Raw genomic sequence first — 15,179 nt, forward strand, 5'->3', positions numbered from 1 at the left:
ATTTTACCCGTGATAAAACCGTCGTACGATTTTCTTCATTTTAAACAAGGTCACGTATTTTTAGGTGATTCCACAGTACAAAATGTTATCTTTTAGTTGTAAACTCCTAAAAATTCCTTCTAATAGAAATTTAATTGTAAATTTATGCAAATATTCTACTATAAAGGTAAGTAACTAATTTTATTGTATTCCATAAATTAAGATCTAACATTTTATTGTTTATAAGGAAACTAAAATTCAAGTAAAAAATCAAACAATAAATTATGTAAAAGAAGGAAATGGTCCCCATAAAATCCTCTGTTGCCCTGGTGCTCTTGGAACAATTTGGAGTGATTTTAAACCACAAATAGAGAAATTAGATAAGAATCAATTTACAATAATCGCATGGGATCCTCCGGGATATGGATTTAGTAGACCACCGAATCGAGTTTTTAACAAAGAATTTTATAGAAACGATGCTGATATGGCTTTTGAATTTATGAAAACGTTAGGGGAGGATAATTATTCCATTTTAGGGTGGAGTGATGGTGGAATTTCAGCAATGATTTTAGCAGCTAAATACCCCCAAGTCTTGCGTAAATTAGTCACCTGGGGATCAAATGCTTACATTATCGAATGGGAATATCAACAATATGAAAGTAAAAAAATATGCTGATTATTTAAAAATTCTTGGTGGAATTTTTTGTAGAAATTCGCGATGTAAGTAAATGGTCGGAAAGAATGCGTGCACCATTGGTAAAATTGTATGGAAATGATGGCTTGCAAAAGATGTGGGGAAGTTGGTGTGATGCAGTTGGGGAATTATACAAAAACGGAGGCGATATTTGCAAAGCAGATTTAGTAAAGATAAAGTGCCCTACTTTTATATTACATGGTGATAAAGATCCTTTAGTAGCACCTGAACATCCTGAGTTTTTAACTAAAAACATTAAGAATTCAAGGTAATAATAATATGATATCGTTAATTTATGATGTTATTGTGTTCATTTTTTAGGTTATATAAGTTTCCAGATGGTAAACACAACATTCATTTAAAATATTCTGATGAATTTAATGATTTGGTGACTAAATTTCTTTTAGAATAAGAAATTTGTTGAAATTAATTAATAAAATAATTTGAAATCTTTAAATAAAAGCGCCATCTTTTATTTCAAATAATAATCATATTTTAATTCATTTTATTATATTCATTATTATCATTTACAAATAATGCGCACAAAATTAAATTAATTCTTTGAAATATAATAATTTCCCTTTAAATTAATTAATATTTTTGATTAATTTTAATTAATTTATTAATTCAGCGCCATCTTTTACTGTTATTTAAAACTATTTTGTCATTCAAAAAAAAAAAACGCCAAATATAAATTCCTGTAAATATCTTTATAAATTAATAGCACAAAGTCCATTTATGTTAAAAATTAATTCACGTCGCATATACAGTAAATTAATAAAAAATTTATTAATTTAACTTGTTTGAACCTCGCCAGATGGTGTTACAATGTTTGCCACCGGTCGTTATTCGCACGTGCTCATTAACGTCAAAAAATTCATCTGTCAAAAACCTTTTACATCGATTAGAAACGTTCCCGCGTTAGTATCCCGTTTGCAGTCAACCGTTACGCATAAAATGGCTTATTCCATAGTAGAAAGAGGTTCCCCGAACACCCAAGATTATCGGGTTTACATTAGTAAGTTAAATCTAACCTAAAAAATTCTAACCTCAAATGATTAATAAATTTGTAACAGAGGATCAAAATGGTCCGATTTCACCGCTTCACGATATCCCTTTGGTAGCAGACGCCGTTAAGAAAACCTACAATATGGTTGTGGAAGTACCAAGGTGGACTAATGCAAAAATGGAAATTACAATGAAGGAAACTTTGAATCCAATTAAGCAAGATGTAAAGAAGGGAAAAGTTCGATTCGTAGCTAATTGTTTCCCACATCATGGTTACATATGGAATTATGGAGCTTTACCACAAACTTGGGAAAATCCGGAACACTTAGATGATGGAACGGGATGTAAAGGGGATAACGATCCAATTGATGTTATTGAAATCGGGTACAGGGTGGCTAAAAGAGGCGAAATTCTTCAAGTGAAAGTTTTAGGAACTATTGCTTTGATAGATGAAGGTGAGATTTCTTGAAAAAATGACCAACCCATAAAGAGAAAGTCAAAATTAAAGGTTAATATCATTTTTTGTGCATTATCTAATTGAATAATCAATATAATTCTTGACCTTCAACTTACATATTGTAGCACTTATCAAGTTATGAGATAAAGTAAGAATTGCATGTTTCAATTACATAATGACTGAATTGATTGGATTTTTAAAATTTTTATATCTTTTGATAAGCTACTTAGTAATAACCTAATTGTTTTTTTTTACGACTCAAATTCCATTAATCAAAAATACTCAAGATAACTAAAATACTTATAAAATTATTTGTTTTTTTGTTTAAGGCGAGACTGATTGGAAGGTTTTGGCTATCGACGTAAATGATCCGATTGCTGACCAAGTAAATGATATTCCAGATGTTGAAAAACATTTTCCTGGATTACTAAAAGCTTCAGTGGAGTGGTTTAAAATCTATAAAATTCCCGATGGTAAACCAGAAAATCAATTTGCTTTTAACGGTGAAGCAAAACCAGCAGCTTTTGCTCAAAATGTTGTTGAAGAAGTCCACGGCTTTTGGAAATTGTTGGTGAATAAAGAGGTTGATGGAAATGGAATATCTGTGTAAGTTTATAACTATCTTTTTAATGTAAAAATCAATTTTCTTACATTTTTTTAGTGTAAATACAACAATTGATGGGAGTCCATTTAAAATATCATCATCTGAGGCGAATGATATCGTAAATAAAACACCTCCTTTGGCACAACCACAACCCATAGATCCAATTGGTAATTAAACTCTTATTTATTTTTGCTTTGTTGAGTGTTGAAACTTTCTCTTTCAGTTGACAAGATATTTTTTGTGAGGAATAACCAATCTTGTTCATGCAAACTGTAGAATTTGTGCCTTTTCTTTTGTTAATATTAATTTTGTAAGTTGTTATAATTCATTATTCTGTTTCAGTGGATAAATGGCATTACGTTCATCTCAAGTAGAACATGGGATAGATTAATTTTAACCGGAAAGGTTCTTTTTTAATAGAGCAAAAATGGGCTGCATTTGTGATTAACATTTAGTTATTTATCTGTATTTTTTATTTTCATGGTGGTTTTTTTTTTATCTAAACAATACAATATCTAAGTCGGTTGTATTTACCAGTGTAAAATTACATTTATAAGTGAAACAACTTGTGAAATAAAGATGTTAGTTATTTATTAGTACCATTTTTTAAGATAGGCAACCAATCACACATAGCGTGTATGGGTGTTGCCTTAGAAAATATATTAATTATAATAATAGTATATTATTATAGGAGCATATAATGAGGGCTATTATTCACTAAGGTTAAGTTTATGTCACGAGCGTAGCGACTGATAAAATTAACCTGAGTGAATTATAGCTCATTATATGTGAGTAGAATACTATACTTTGTCCATGACTACTACTGAATTTGATTCCATAAATTTATTTTATAAACAAATAAATAATATAATGTTGTTTTAGCCTGGCAAAATTGTTTATTGCATTTGAAATAAATAAAATATTCGTTGGCGCCCCTCAGAGACTAACCGACTAAGTGGTAAAGTAGGCTCTTAATGATTTATCTTAATTAAAAAATATTTTAACTTTATTTTCAATTTATTTACACTTAGGAATGTCTCACAATTACATCATCTATACATAACAATAAAAGAAAGAAAAAATTTACAACATTACCTTTAATACTATTACGACTAAATTCCTTTTATATTATAATTATTTGTGTTTAATAATTAATTTAATTATCTTTCTTCATACGTGTACTGGTCATACGATAAATAATCGAATCACGACCAGGGTCCATATCAGCAATATACATAGAGATGGCGAGTAAAGCAAAAAAGAAAACAACACAAAACCATAAAATTATATTGAAAATAACTGGATAATCATCGCTGTAAGTTTTTGCTAAATTCAAATCGGATGGGGTGGCATCTCGTTTAAACCTTCTTGTATGACTAGCATCGCTGGTAATAACGGTGATAAGAACTCTTCCAGAAAACATTTTTTGCAATGATTGATTAATCGTAAGGAAAGTTTCACTTAAAAGTTGTTTAGCTTCTTGAACAACCGTAGAGTTTTTACCATAAACATCAGATAAAGCATGTAAAGATCCCAATTTAAGCCAAAGTACTTTTGGTAAAGCTTCTCTTTGAACGGTACCAAGTTCTAAAGCATCAGCAACAGCTTTTAACACTTGGAACTCCTCAACAAATTTACGATCTTCCTCCAAATCAGTGTTTAAATATTTATATTGAACATTTTGAGTTTTAATTTTATTTTTAAATAATTCATAAACAGAGCTTGTATCATCTTGAGATAAATCGACTCTTAATAAACGATTACCGTCTTTTGGATTGTGATCTAAAATTCGATTTTGTAAAGTAGAGAAGACTTCGTTTTCATCTACATCGGTAATAAGGGGATAAAAATGGCCTTTATTTAAATCAAGTGTTGAAACTCCATCGATGGTAATGGAGAAGATATTTTCAGCTAAATTAAACGGATCTGATAAATATAATCCTTGCCAGTTTGACTCCTATAAATAATAATCAGCGACTTAAAACATTTAAATAATTTTTTACCTTCTCTGTTGTTAATCCCAAAGAAGTAGAAAACACCTCCGGTAAAAGGCTTTGTTTCAATGAATCGTGTCCTTTAAATTCTAAGCTTTTCGGGTGGTGTAAAATGGTAAATTCACCAGATGAGTTTACTGTTTATGTAAAATATAGAATATATAAGTAATAATGATATTCAAATTAGTATTATATTTACCCAGAACTATTAATGTACAAACATACACACATATTTTATACATTTTAATCAAAAAGTAGCCCCAACTCTTAAAACTTGTGACTTAGAATGGCAATCATATGACTTTGTGAAATGTGACAGGGAGGGACTGACATTCCATGTTTACGCATGCGCAACTTTAAATCATCGATTTCTTTTTTAAGTATATCATTTCGTTAATAGATGTCACTAAATGAAAATTTATAACAATTTTAATTAAATCATTAAATAATCCGAGTTAATACACTTAAATTAAATAATTATTAATATTTTTGTTATTTTATTTAATTTTACTTTTAATCGACATTTATAAACGTGAAATTAGTTCCTAACCTAAAATTCTAAAATCAGCATAACCTAAAAATATTTAATCACGAAAAATCATGAATATATCATTAAAATATTTAAATAAGCAAATATTTCCACTTCAATTATATTCTCGATTCGCAAGCAGAAACGCGTATAATTGGAAAAATGAAGGCGTGCAATACTCCGGGTTTAAATATTACCCAAAGTAACTTAATAATCAATTTCAACTCCTTGGTTGTAATTCAATTTTAACTTTTTATAGAAACAGCGACTTTAAAGATGAAGAATACGCTCCATCTAAATTATTCAAGATAAAACGTATCACAACTTTAAAAGGGATACCTCATTTTGAAAAGAAAATTTTAACTGAGTTTAAATTAGATGGAAAGGTTAATGATCTTATTATTAACTAATTAATAATACAAATAATTAATTTTTAGCAAAGTGATATAGCAATCGTAAAAAATACCCCAGAAAATAATAGCCGTTTATGGAAAATTAAGCATTTAATCCAAATAGTACCTATAACTTTTCCGAATGGTTTTCCAATAGATTCAAAGGGAACGTTTTTAAAAGAAAATGGCGAGTTGATTGTCACCAAGGTGGTTGGCGAAGAAAACAAACTTATAGCTTGTGAATCTTTTGTGAAAAATGTTAAAAAATTAGATGGGGATACATTACGAAGGGAATTAAGACGACGGTGGTTAAGTGGGTGGTAACAACACGTCATAAATTTTTTTATTTTATAATTAAACTCGAAACATAAATACATCTACTCTGATTTAAATATTTTAGAAACATTTTCTTCAATACTATCTCCTAATCTTTTCTTAATTTCTTCACTAAAATCCGTTTTTACAAACTTTGGATTTGGCAAAGAAGTAGCAACCAATTGACTTTCAATATCATGCATCTGATTATCATTCTTTTTTCCATCTTCAGCAGCAACCCTTTTCGACAAAATAATTTTGGCATATTTCACCGAATTTGCATTCGTTCTAATCGGAACTGGAGGTGCTGCTGGTCGTTTTATTGTCGCCGATGGAAACGACGTCGTTAAAGGAAGCTGCTGTTTGTTAATAAAAACAATTTTCCCGCTATTTCCCGGTTTTGTAACCGTGTAAGACCCCAAATTTTGAGAGGGATCGTTTGGTTGAATAACGTTATTTGTTAACATTTGGTTGTCATCAGCAAAGATTATTGGCAAGTTCATTATATCTTGTGAGCTTAAATTTGTTGCAGGTTGAAGTGAATTTGGTTGTTGTTGATTTGGAGTTATATATGGGAGTTTCTTAATCGGTTTTGGAACTTTGTTGCTTAATAATTGTTTTTTTGAGGTTATGTATTTACCCATTTCTGTGAATTAAAATGTTAATTATTGTTGAAATAATTATATTTTTTTGTTACCTTTTTGTGGGGGATTAAAGCATTTATTTTTGCAATCCATGATACTCATTGTTGGGGTAATTGTTGAATGAGGATGTACATTTGCTGATGATCCTAATAAAGTTATCTTTGAGATGTCAATTTCTCGCCCGGCGTTTATAAATTTTCCAGCCCCAGCATTTAAAACAACATCTTCCAAAACTGAATTGGCAATATAATTAATAATATGTTATATAAAATAAAATCTATATTTATTTACCTCGAATTTCCGGCCCAGTTTGTTTATTAATTGAAATCGACGCTGGATTAAGTCTATGTGAGTGTGGAATCATACCTAAAAATTAATTTAAATTATAAAAATGTTTAATAAGTTTTTTAAAAATAAGGTTAATTTGATTAAAAAAGGATTCTAAAGGAATAAATACCTGGATGTAAGGGAAAATGACCCCATTTAGCACGCATTTTAGATTTAGTACCCGGAGGTCTACCTACTAAATTAGGATTTTAATTAGGATATTTAATTGTTTATTGCGAGGGCACAAAAGGGTCAAAAACATAAAAAGTTTAAATTCAAACCTGGTCGTGTTATTCTCGGCGATGATGGCTCACTATCAATAGAGCTACAATTCGAGTTATTTCTTCTTCTATCGCTATTCGGGGACTTATTAGTATCGTTAATATGCGAGGGAGATAGACGAATTTGCGGAGGATACGGCGAAAGCAATAATCCGCTTACAAACTCACCAATTTCATCCTTAAATTTTAAACAATATAAAATAAATAAATTTTAGTCAATTTAAAATAATTTTTTTTAAACCCATTATCGCAGAATTTTTTTAATAACTTTCAATCTTTCTAATCATTATTTAACCTCAAAAATAATATTTTAACCTAACTTTAAAACGTCAAAATGACATTTAAAGGAAGCCATTTTGAATATTTATCACAATATTTAGAAAATGCATAAATTTTTATATTAATGGGTTATCACAATAATTTTTACCCCTATACATCTATCAACAACCCCTTGGGTTATCGATTCTTCCCTTTTCTTCTTTTTATTAACTCTAAGATAATCATCGGCGGAACCCACAACAATCAATCCTGTTTCAACCCTCATTCTTTCTCTTAAATCTTCCATATCTTCTTGTCTAAAACATATACTTGTGTAATTTTGTTAACAATTCAATTTTTTATCTTACAAAGAAGTATTTGAGCATTGTCCAATAACAAATAAAACGGGGCATTGCAACTCTAATAAATTATCATCAGGATCACCTCTTTTCCCCTCAGCTGTTAACAATGAAAATCCTAAACATAAAACGCAAAGAACCGATTCAACCTGAGCAACTTGAAGCGCTAAAGAAGCGCCTGCGTTATATCCTGCTAAAATTAAACTTCTCCCTGGGAATTCATCCTTAATTTCTTGTATTCTTGCTCGGGTTGTTGCTAACATTTGATCCAAACAATTCGTCATTGTGGTACGATGACCATTTGCCCCAATATTTGTATAAACTGGGATTACGGTGGCCAAATTTGATAACAACCCAATCCATCTTTGAAGTCTTTTAAATTGGTTATTTGACGATGTTGTGGTAGGCATAGCAGGTATTACAATTATTATTGGGTTTCCGGGAAGTTTCTTCGGCTTATCTTGATTTAAATGAAAAGCGACGGGATCCCAAGGCCGTTTCAAAAGGGAGAATAAACTTTCGTTGCTTGTAGCACCCATTCGACTACTCGTTGCTGTACCAAAGAGGAGTTTATCAACGAATATTGGACATTTTGATTTTAACGTCTTAAAATAAATTTAATTATTACAATTATTTATTTTTATCAACACTGTACCTGTAAAATATCTAAATAAATTCCTAAATAAGTCAAAGGTAGATGATCAACTAATAAAATGTGCAACCATTGCGTAAGTTTTATATCCCAAGATACAGAACACATTAATTGTCTAAACCGACTAACTGAACGATGAATAGTGTTCCTGCGTACAATTGGCTCATTAAAAACTCCTGTAGCGGCTAATCGTGACATGTAATCTGAATTTAAAATGTCAACAGTTGAGTTAAACAGTCGTATATGAGAAGGCAACCAATTTATACTGCAAAAAATTTCTTCAATTTTTTTATTAATATAAAATTTTTTATTTTACCGAGTAATTTTATCCTCCCAACCTTCAATATCGTCATCTCTAGGTCTTGCAAATAACGCATGTCTTTCACATTCTCCCATTAAATATTTAGCCTTTGTAGTATCATAAATAATAGGGGGATCATTCGGTAAACCATCAACATCTATAACATCATCAACATCTTGTTGTGGTGCCAAAGGATTCGTTGATTTTCTGTTAGATTTGTGTGAAATAAAGAGAGTTTTTGTTGGCCTTAAAAATCTACTTTCCAATACATGGTTGTGAGGCCTCGAGTAGCAATGATCCATATATATGGAATTAAGATCGTATTCTTTATGAGACATGTTTGAGGTAAACGTTTTCTCTAAAAAAAAAACAAAGTTATAGGTTATGTTTACAACAGAAAAAAATTATCGAAAAACGTTAAACATTTTCTATACAACATAAAAAAAGATTTAAATTTTTCTTAATACTTACAGGTTTATTAAAGTTTATTTATTTATTATTATTTATTTAATAAAATTTATAGGATACAAAACGTCAAACGTCACTTCATTAAGTAACTAACTTCATTCATATCTTGTTAATTAAAAATAATCATTATTATAATTTAATTTTTAAAGAATCAATTAAATTAAAAAATAAAACATGTTATATAATTAATTTTGATTAAATAATATAATAAACTGCAAAATTATTTCAATTAAATACTACTCGCGCCTAATTTCATGTTCAAAAGCATGGAAAACGAAAACAGCTCCAACTTTAAAGTTTTAGAAATGTTTAATAAAAAGTTTAATTTTTGTTCAGATGAATCGTGGTGTATCCCTGTGAAACCTTACGAAGACCCACCGTATGATTTTGCTGAGTTTCAAAATAATAAGCGATATTTAAACGCTGTTAAGGAAAAATTGAATGGTTACGATTTACAAGAATGGTCAAAACACACCAAAAGTAGGGATCCTTCAACTATGATAGTTAGAACGATACGATCGACATATCAACCGGAATTAATTACCCAAGCTTGGTGTAAATTTTATGAGATTCTATGCCAATATAAATTGATGAGTGAAAAAGTTATTTTGAATAAAAACTTGTACAGTGTACATCTTTGTGAAGCACCAGGAGCGTTTATATGTGCTTTAAATCATTATATACAGTTAAATAATCCTGATTTACAAGTAAGTTTTACTTCATTAAATTAAAAAAATAAATTGTTATGAAGTGTATGCAACCAAACATACAAACATATTTTAATTATTTTTAGTGGGATTGGTTGGGAACTTCTTTAAATCCAAATTATGAAGGAAATTGTAGAGAAAAAATGATTCCAGATGACCGTTTGATCAACCTTTCCCCAAATAATTGGTTTTTTGGTGTTGATTTTACCGGAGATTTAACAAAATATCACAACCACGAAAGTTTGGTGGCTCAACTTAAAGAAATTGATGTTCAATTAATTACATCTGATGGTAGTATTAATTGTATGTCGAATCCTGGTGACCAGGAGAAAATTGTTGAGTTTTTACATTATTGCGAGATAACAACAGCTTTGAAAATATTAGGAAATGGTGGAAATTTTGTTATAAAAATGTTTACTATGTACGAAGAGGGAACAATATCAATGTTATATCTTTTAAATTGTAGTTTCGAACAGGTGTGTATTTTTAAACCTTGTACCTCTAAAAGTGGTAATTCAGAGGTTTATGTAATTTGTTTAAAATATCGTAAAGATTTAATTAAATCCGAGTTTTTTGAAGAATTATTACAACCATATAAGACCGGTAAGATTGAAAAATCGCTCTTTAAAAAGGCTGATATAAGTGAAACGTTTATAAAGCAATTATATCATTGTTCTATTTATTTTATGGAGCACCAAATAAAAACGATTAACGAAAATATTACTCATTTTAACAAAAAGGAATCATACAGTTATTACAAATTTATGAACAAAAAGTGCAAAAGTATTGTAAATTTATTTCAAAGCGAAAATAAAATCTGTGGCATTGGTGCCGATAAACGAGTAATTAAAAATGCTAATTTAAATAGACATAGGTTTATTGACATCCTTAATGATACCGATAATTTTAACCCAAATTTGTATGCTAAAATATGTACGGAAAACATCGAGGAACACATTGATTTAAAAATAGGCAAGTTCATTACTAATTTGTGTTATTCTAAATATCATAGTGTAACTAATTATGATTATCATTTCACTAAAAAGTCTAATTCTCTTTTTAATCTCATCGAATCAAAATTAAAACCATTAAATCTCATTATTTCATTAAATACGTTTCATAAAATTTATAGTGTAAGTCAGTTTCATCAAATCTTATTTAAAGTTTGTGTTAATAATCTCGAGTTGTGTTATAAAACCAACAAAAATATTATTGTAATTGATTTACCATTATTAACTAATTTTTCCGTTGGTCTTTTGTATTTAATTTCAAGTTGTTTTCAGACCTTTTGGTTCATAAAAAATGCTATTATTCTCGAAAAACCAAATCAATCTCGAATTTGTTCAATCCAGAAGCATTTTATTCAAATATCTAATTTGTATTCAACATTAAATGATAATACAAGTTTTGTACAAGATATTTTACAGGTAATTGATACTCGAAAATTACAAAATGGGTTTTTTTATAAATGTATATGCCAGTATAATGTAAATGTTTTAAGAAATAAATAATAAATTAAATTTATCTTTCTTTTATAGTTCTAGTGCAAGTGTTAATTCTAGTTTTAATTGTTATTCAGCGCTAAGTTGTATATTTTTAAGTTTCGGGTTTAGCCCTGTGTCTTCAGACGCGGAATGTTAGGTAAGGTTAGTTTTGTTTACAAACATTAATTATACCATGAAGTAGTCTTTGGAAATTAGTAATGGCAATTATAGCGTGAAGTTTTCTTTTGTAATGTCAATTATAGCGTGAAGGAATGTTCGGTAAGGTTAGTTTTGTTTACAAACATTAATTATACCATGAAGTTTTCTTTGGCAATTAGTAATGGCAATTATAGCGTGAAGTTTTCTTTTGTAATGTCAATTATAGCGTGAAGGAATGTGAGGTAAGGTTAGTTTTGTTTACAAACATTAATTATACCATGAAGTTTTCTTTGAATTTTGAATTTGAAGGTTAGGTTATTGACAATTCGACAGTTTCGTGTCATTATTGTAAATTTTGTGTTCTTAAACCCTTCTTTATTATATTTTGAAATAAATACACTCATAACTTCAATGTTAATTTGTATGTTTAGTGTTGACGATAACAAACGAAAATAAATAAATAATAATAATTATTAATTTAAATTTACCGCCAAAATATCTAGTGATATTTTCTGGTGATTTTTCCTAGTGTAAATCTGACTTTCGCGTTTACTCCTCCTGGTTTAAAAACAGAGTATACTAACTAGCCACGCTAACTTAACCTCAAAAATAACTGTCAAAAAAAGTTAACCTCTCTAAGGAAAATGCAATGTTTTAGAAAATAAAAACATAATTAATTAATTTATTCGATTTATAAACAATGGCACGACATCGTCGCGGTCAGCCAGAAAATAAGCAAGATAAAAGTACCAATAGTAGTAGTAGTAATGGAAGTAATTCTAGTAAACAAAGCAAGCAAAAAAATAATTTATTATCATATTGGAAGATGATTATGGGCTGTACTTGCTTAATGGTGGCAGTTTGCGTTGGTTATTTAGGTTATTTGGAAACCAGGGTAAACACTCCGTACGATGATAAAAAAATGGTTTCGACAACCGGTTTAGATGTCCCAGAACGTTTTTGGGGTAGTTACAGATCCGGCGTTTATTTTGGATTAAAATCGAGAGACCCCCAATCAATTTTAACCGGTTTGATGTGGTACTTCCCAAATAGGCTTCAACCAGGTGGTCATGGAGTCAGGTAATTGATTCTTGTTATTAATAAATTGATTTTGTTTAAAATTTTTAGTTTTTAGGCATTGGTGTGAACAAGGTGATGGTTTAGATAAATACGGATGGACTCAACATGATGGCACAACGTTTGGTGTTCAAGAAATTCACGATGGCCCATTTTTAATTAGCACATCTTTCGTAAAAAGGCTTGGTGGGTCTCACGGTGGCGATTGGTCAGGAAGAATATCAGTCAATTATAAAGTAAATGTTTATTGATTAATTGTTCAAAAATAATTTTTTTTTCTTTAAGAAACCCAATATTAATCTAAACGAAGAGGTTTCTTTGTTATGGTATACAGCGTTAGATGAAAATTCGAAAGGTTTTATAAAGGCTAGTAACAGTGGAAGTCGAATAACTGGGGTTAGAGGTGAAACTCCAACCTTGGGGGAGTTTAGCATCAAGTTATTTAATCACTCAGGTTCTGTAAATTACGAGTCATTCCTTAGTACAAATTATCTTAGTTTAGCACTTTTAAAAGAAACCGTAATTTCCTCTTTGAGATTCGTCGCGGATATAAATCAAATCGTTTTAGCCGGCGAGTTATCACAACATAACGATGTAAGAAGATTCTTATTAATTAATTGCTTTATTAATTTTTTAATTTTAGAAAAACCCCGATTTTATTGTAACTCAAGTAACAGCTAAAGTTCCATTTACACTCGACGTAGTTTTTGAATCCGGTAGTTTTGGAACTCGCCAAAACACTTTGGTTGGTGACACTTACACTGAAGCTTTAAATTGGCATTTATCAAGGTTTCATCAAAGATTTGAGGATACTTATAAGTTGAAAGAGAAGGGGTATAGCCCGAAAGATGTTTCTTTTGCTCAAGCGGCTTTAAGTAATATGATTGGGGGGATTGGGTATTTTTATGGATCGTCTAAAGTACAAAGTAGTTATACAAAGGAACCTGTACCTTATTGGAAAGCTCCTTTATACACAGCTGTACCGTCAAGGCAAATAAAAATTATTTATTTAATTAATTAAAAAATAAAAATAATTTTTTTAGGAGCTTTTTTCCGCGAGGATTTGTTTGGGATGAAGGTTTCCATGGGTACTTAATCTCAACTTGGGATTTAGATGTGGAATTAGATATAATTTGTCATTGGTTTGATTTGATGAACGTTGAAGGGTGGATTCCGAGGGAACAAATCCTTGGTACTGAAGCCATTGCGAAAGTGCCAAAAGAATTTATTACCCAAAAAAATACAAACGCAAATCCCCCCACGTTCTTTTTAACCCTCCAATTTATTTTAAGTAAATTTGAAAACCAATTAACCGATCAACGATTAGAAGTTTTAGAAAGACTTTATCCGAGGCTTCAAGCGTGGTTCTCGTGGTTTAATCAAACTCAAAAAGGCAATGTACCCGGTTCTTATCGTTGGCAAGGACGCGATTCAAAAACCGATCGGGAATTAAACCCGAAAACTTTAACGTCCGGCTTAGATGACTACCCCAGAGCTTCTCACCCCACCGAGCAAGAAATGCACGTCGATTTACGGTGTTGGATAGCTATGGCTGCAAGTACTTTAGCTCGATTAGCCGATGTTCTTGGGAGAGATGGTTATCGTTACGAACAAACAGCGGAATATTTAATGAATAACGATTTATTAAATGAACTTCATTGGTCTAGTTATGCTGGTCAATACGCTGATTATGGTTACCATACAGATTCAGTTGAATTAAGACGCCCAAAAATCTCTCCAAGAACCCAACAAAGTCAAAGCATGGAAATGATTCGAGTTACAACAAAAAAACCTGAGTTAAGACTCGTTGATTCCTCATTTGGTTATGTTAGTTTATTCCCGTTTTTGTTACACATCCTCGAACCGGATTCTCCGAAGTTAAAAAAAATTTTAGATGATTTAAACGATCCAAATTTGTTATGGACCGAGTTTGGATTGAGATCTTTAGCGAGAAACTCCCCACTTTACATGAAAAGAAATACGGAGCACGATCCGCCTTATTGGAGAGGACAAATTTGGATTAACTTAAATTATTTAGCCGTGCGAGCTTTGTATCATTATAAAAGTGTTGATGGACCTTTTAAAGTTCAAGCTGGGGAAATGTACGAAAAATTGCGTTCTAATGTTATTAGAAATGTGATTAATCAATATTTTAAAAGTGGGTATTTATGGGAACAATATAATGATCGCACTGGAGAAGGCAGTGGATGTAGGCCGTTTACAGGATGGTCTGCTTTGGTTGTTTTAATGATGTCTGAGCAATATTAGAAATTAAAAAAATCTTTTTTGATTTAGTATCCACCTTAAAAGTCTTCCTGTTTAAAAAGAATAATTAAATAAAGAGGAGTAGAAAAGGAGGTGTTGATTTTTTAATCCATCCTTTTTTAATTTTGATATTTCATATTTATTTTTTAGATTTATGCAACTTTGTTGACTTGAAAATCTTTTCATTATAGAGTGAGAAATATTTTCACCTCCATTCACCGACAC

General features: G+C 30.3%; 7 protein-coding genes across 9 annotated transcripts; 5 read left to right on the plus strand and 2 right to left on the minus strand.

The window, feature by feature from the left end:
• Positions 1-10: 10 nt before the first annotated feature.
• On the plus strand, positions 11-1,135 carry LOC111428187 (valacyclovir hydrolase). The gene is made up of 4 exons (XM_023063614.2): positions 11-166; positions 227-638; positions 689-941; positions 995-1,135. The coding sequence occupies exons 1-4, from the start codon at positions 83-85 to the stop codon at positions 1,083-1,085; spliced, it is 840 nt and encodes a 279-aa protein (XP_022919382.2). The 5' UTR covers positions 11-82; the 3' UTR covers positions 1,086-1,135.
• Positions 1,136-1,413: 278 nt separating this feature from the next.
• LOC111428433 (Inorganic pyrophosphatase Nurf-38) lies at positions 1,414-3,333 on the plus strand. 2 transcript variants are annotated; one of them, XM_023063934.2, is made up of 5 exons: positions 1,414-1,691; positions 1,750-2,136; positions 2,468-2,744; positions 2,800-2,909; positions 2,966-3,110. In XM_023063934.2, exons 1-5 carry the CDS (start codon positions 1,502-1,504, stop codon positions 3,016-3,018), a joined length of 1,017 nt encoding a protein of 338 aa, XP_022919702.1. In that variant the 5' UTR covers positions 1,414-1,501; the 3' UTR covers positions 3,019-3,110. The 2 variants fall into 2 exon arrangements, with proteins under 2 accessions (XP_022919702.1, XP_022919703.1); XM_023063935.2 differs by having other exon boundaries at positions 1,416-1,691; positions 3,085-3,333.
• A 397-nt stretch (positions 3,334-3,730) lies between these two features.
• LOC111428330 (ATPase H(+)-transporting accessory protein 2) lies at positions 3,731-5,054 on the minus strand. The gene is made up of 3 exons (XM_023063811.2): positions 4,936-5,054; positions 4,746-4,873; positions 3,731-4,699 (listed from the first exon to the last, which is right to left on the minus strand). Exons 1-3 carry the CDS (start codon positions 4,976-4,978, stop codon positions 3,899-3,901), a joined length of 972 nt encoding a protein of 323 aa, XP_022919579.2. The 5' UTR covers positions 4,979-5,054; the 3' UTR covers positions 3,731-3,898.
• Positions 5,055-5,272: 218 nt separating this feature from the next.
• Positions 5,273-6,049, plus strand: LOC111428331 (mitochondrial ribosomal protein L30). Its single transcript, XM_023063813.2, has 3 exons — positions 5,273-5,467; positions 5,525-5,651; positions 5,703-6,049. Exons 1-3 carry the CDS (start codon positions 5,337-5,339, stop codon positions 5,979-5,981), a joined length of 537 nt encoding a protein of 178 aa, XP_022919581.2. The 5' UTR covers positions 5,273-5,336; the 3' UTR covers positions 5,982-6,049.
• On the minus strand, positions 5,967-9,362 carry LOC111428328 (Reduction in Cnn dots 1). 2 transcript variants are annotated; one of them, XM_071199293.1, is made up of 10 exons: positions 9,266-9,362; positions 8,810-9,152; positions 8,497-8,758; positions 7,851-8,446; positions 7,652-7,799; positions 7,225-7,402; positions 7,074-7,139; positions 6,908-6,982; positions 6,670-6,849; positions 5,967-6,618 (listed from the first exon to the last, which is right to left on the minus strand). In XM_071199293.1, exons 2-10 carry the CDS (start codon positions 9,130-9,132, stop codon positions 6,035-6,037), a joined length of 2,412 nt encoding a protein of 803 aa, XP_071055394.1. In that variant the 5' UTR covers positions 9,133-9,152; positions 9,266-9,362; the 3' UTR covers positions 5,967-6,034. The 2 variants fall into 2 exon arrangements, with proteins under 2 accessions (XP_071055394.1, XP_022919577.2); XM_023063809.2 differs by lacking the exon at positions 7,074-7,139.
• A 51-nt stretch (positions 9,363-9,413) lies between these two features.
• Positions 9,414-11,493, plus strand: LOC111428329 (cap methyltransferase 2). Its single transcript, XM_023063810.2, has 2 exons — positions 9,414-9,969; positions 10,056-11,493. Exons 1-2 carry the CDS (start codon positions 9,517-9,519, stop codon positions 11,478-11,480), a joined length of 1,878 nt encoding a protein of 625 aa, XP_022919578.2. The 5' UTR covers positions 9,414-9,516; the 3' UTR covers positions 11,481-11,493.
• A 662-nt stretch (positions 11,494-12,155) lies between these two features.
• LOC111428326 (mannosyl-oligosaccharide glucosidase) lies at positions 12,156-15,046 on the plus strand. Its single transcript, XM_023063808.2, has 5 exons — positions 12,156-12,692; positions 12,748-12,925; positions 12,975-13,283; positions 13,333-13,679; positions 13,733-15,046. Exons 1-5 carry the CDS (start codon positions 12,313-12,315, stop codon positions 14,955-14,957), a joined length of 2,439 nt encoding a protein of 812 aa, XP_022919576.2. The 5' UTR covers positions 12,156-12,312; the 3' UTR covers positions 14,958-15,046.
• The last annotated feature ends 133 nt before the right edge of the window (positions 15,047-15,179 follow it).

This window comes from Onthophagus taurus, chromosome 10 (assembly GCF_036711975.1).
Source record: "Onthophagus taurus isolate NC chromosome 10, IU_Otau_3.0, whole genome shotgun sequence".
Classification (NCBI taxonomy): domain Eukaryota; kingdom Metazoa; phylum Arthropoda; class Insecta; order Coleoptera; family Scarabaeidae; genus Onthophagus; species Onthophagus taurus.

What these genes read in the sequence shown, in the direction of transcription:
- LOC111428187 (XM_023063614.2), top strand. Translation starts at nt 83, where the DNA reads ATGTTATCTTTTAGTTGTAAACTCCTAAAAATTCCTTCTAATAGAAAT. An exon ending in GGAATATCAACAATATGAAA is followed by an intron (nt 639 to 688) that starts GTAAAAAAATAT and finishes AATTTTTTGTAG; the next exon opens with AAATTCGCGATGTAAGTAAA. An exon ending in AAAAACATTAAGAATTCAAG is followed by an intron (nt 942 to 994) that starts GTAATAATAATA and finishes TTCATTTTTTAG; the next exon opens with GTTATATAAGTTTCCAGATG.
- LOC111428433 (XM_023063934.2), top strand. Translation starts at nt 1,502, where the DNA reads ATGTTTGCCACCGGTCGTTATTCGCACGTGCTCATTAACGTCAAAAAA. An exon ending in AGATTATCGGGTTTACATTA is followed by an intron (nt 1,692 to 1,749) that starts GTAAGTTAAATC and finishes AATTTGTAACAG; the next exon opens with AGGATCAAAATGGTCCGATT. An exon ending in TATTGCTTTGATAGATGAAG is followed by an intron (nt 2,137 to 2,467) that starts GTGAGATTTCTT and finishes TTTTTGTTTAAG; the next exon opens with GCGAGACTGATTGGAAGGTT.
- LOC111428330 (XM_023063811.2), bottom strand. Translation starts at nt 4,978, where the DNA reads ATGTATAAAATATGTGTGTATGTTTGTACATTAATAGTTCTGG. An exon ending in TTGTACATTAATAGTTCTGG is followed by an intron (nt 4,874 to 4,935) that starts GTAAATATAATA and finishes TTACATAAACAG; the next exon opens with TAAACTCATCTGGTGAATTT. An exon ending in TGGGATTAACAACAGAGAAG is followed by an intron (nt 4,700 to 4,745) that starts GTAAAAAATTAT and finishes TATTATTTATAG; the next exon opens with GAGTCAAACTGGCAAGGATT.
- LOC111428331 (XM_023063813.2), top strand. Translation starts at nt 5,337, where the DNA reads ATGAATATATCATTAAAATATTTAAATAAGCAAATATTTCCACTTCAA. An exon ending in GGGTTTAAATATTACCCAAA is followed by an intron (nt 5,468 to 5,524) that starts GTAACTTAATAA and finishes AACTTTTTATAG; the next exon opens with AAACAGCGACTTTAAAGATG. An exon ending in AGTTTAAATTAGATGGAAAG is followed by an intron (nt 5,652 to 5,702) that starts GTTAATGATCTT and finishes ATTAATTTTTAG; the next exon opens with CAAAGTGATATAGCAATCGT.
- LOC111428328 (XM_071199293.1), bottom strand. Translation starts at nt 9,132, where the DNA reads ATGTCTCATAAAGAATACGATCTTAATTCCATATATATGGATCATTGC. An exon ending in TTGTTGATAGATGTATAGGG is followed by an intron (nt 7,403 to 7,651) that starts GTAAAAATTATT and finishes TTAAAATTTAAG; the next exon opens with GATGAAATTGGTGAGTTTGT. An exon ending in GCCGAGAATAACACGACCAG is followed by an intron (nt 7,140 to 7,224) that starts GTTTGAATTTAA and finishes ATCCTAATTTAG; the next exon opens with TAGGTAGACCTCCGGGTACT.
- LOC111428329 (XM_023063810.2), top strand. Translation starts at nt 9,517, where the DNA reads ATGTTCAAAAGCATGGAAAACGAAAACAGCTCCAACTTTAAAGTTTTA. An exon ending in TAAATAATCCTGATTTACAA is followed by an intron (nt 9,970 to 10,055) that starts GTAAGTTTTACT and finishes AATTATTTTTAG; the next exon opens with TGGGATTGGTTGGGAACTTC.
- LOC111428326 (XM_023063808.2), top strand. Translation starts at nt 12,313, where the DNA reads ATGGCACGACATCGTCGCGGTCAGCCAGAAAATAAGCAAGATAAAAGT. An exon ending in GAATATCAGTCAATTATAAA is followed by an intron (nt 12,926 to 12,974) that starts GTAAATGTTTAT and finishes TTTTTCTTTAAG; the next exon opens with AAACCCAATATTAATCTAAA. An exon ending in TACACAGCTGTACCGTCAAG is followed by an intron (nt 13,680 to 13,732) that starts GCAAATAAAAAT and finishes TAATTTTTTTAG; the next exon opens with GAGCTTTTTTCCGCGAGGAT.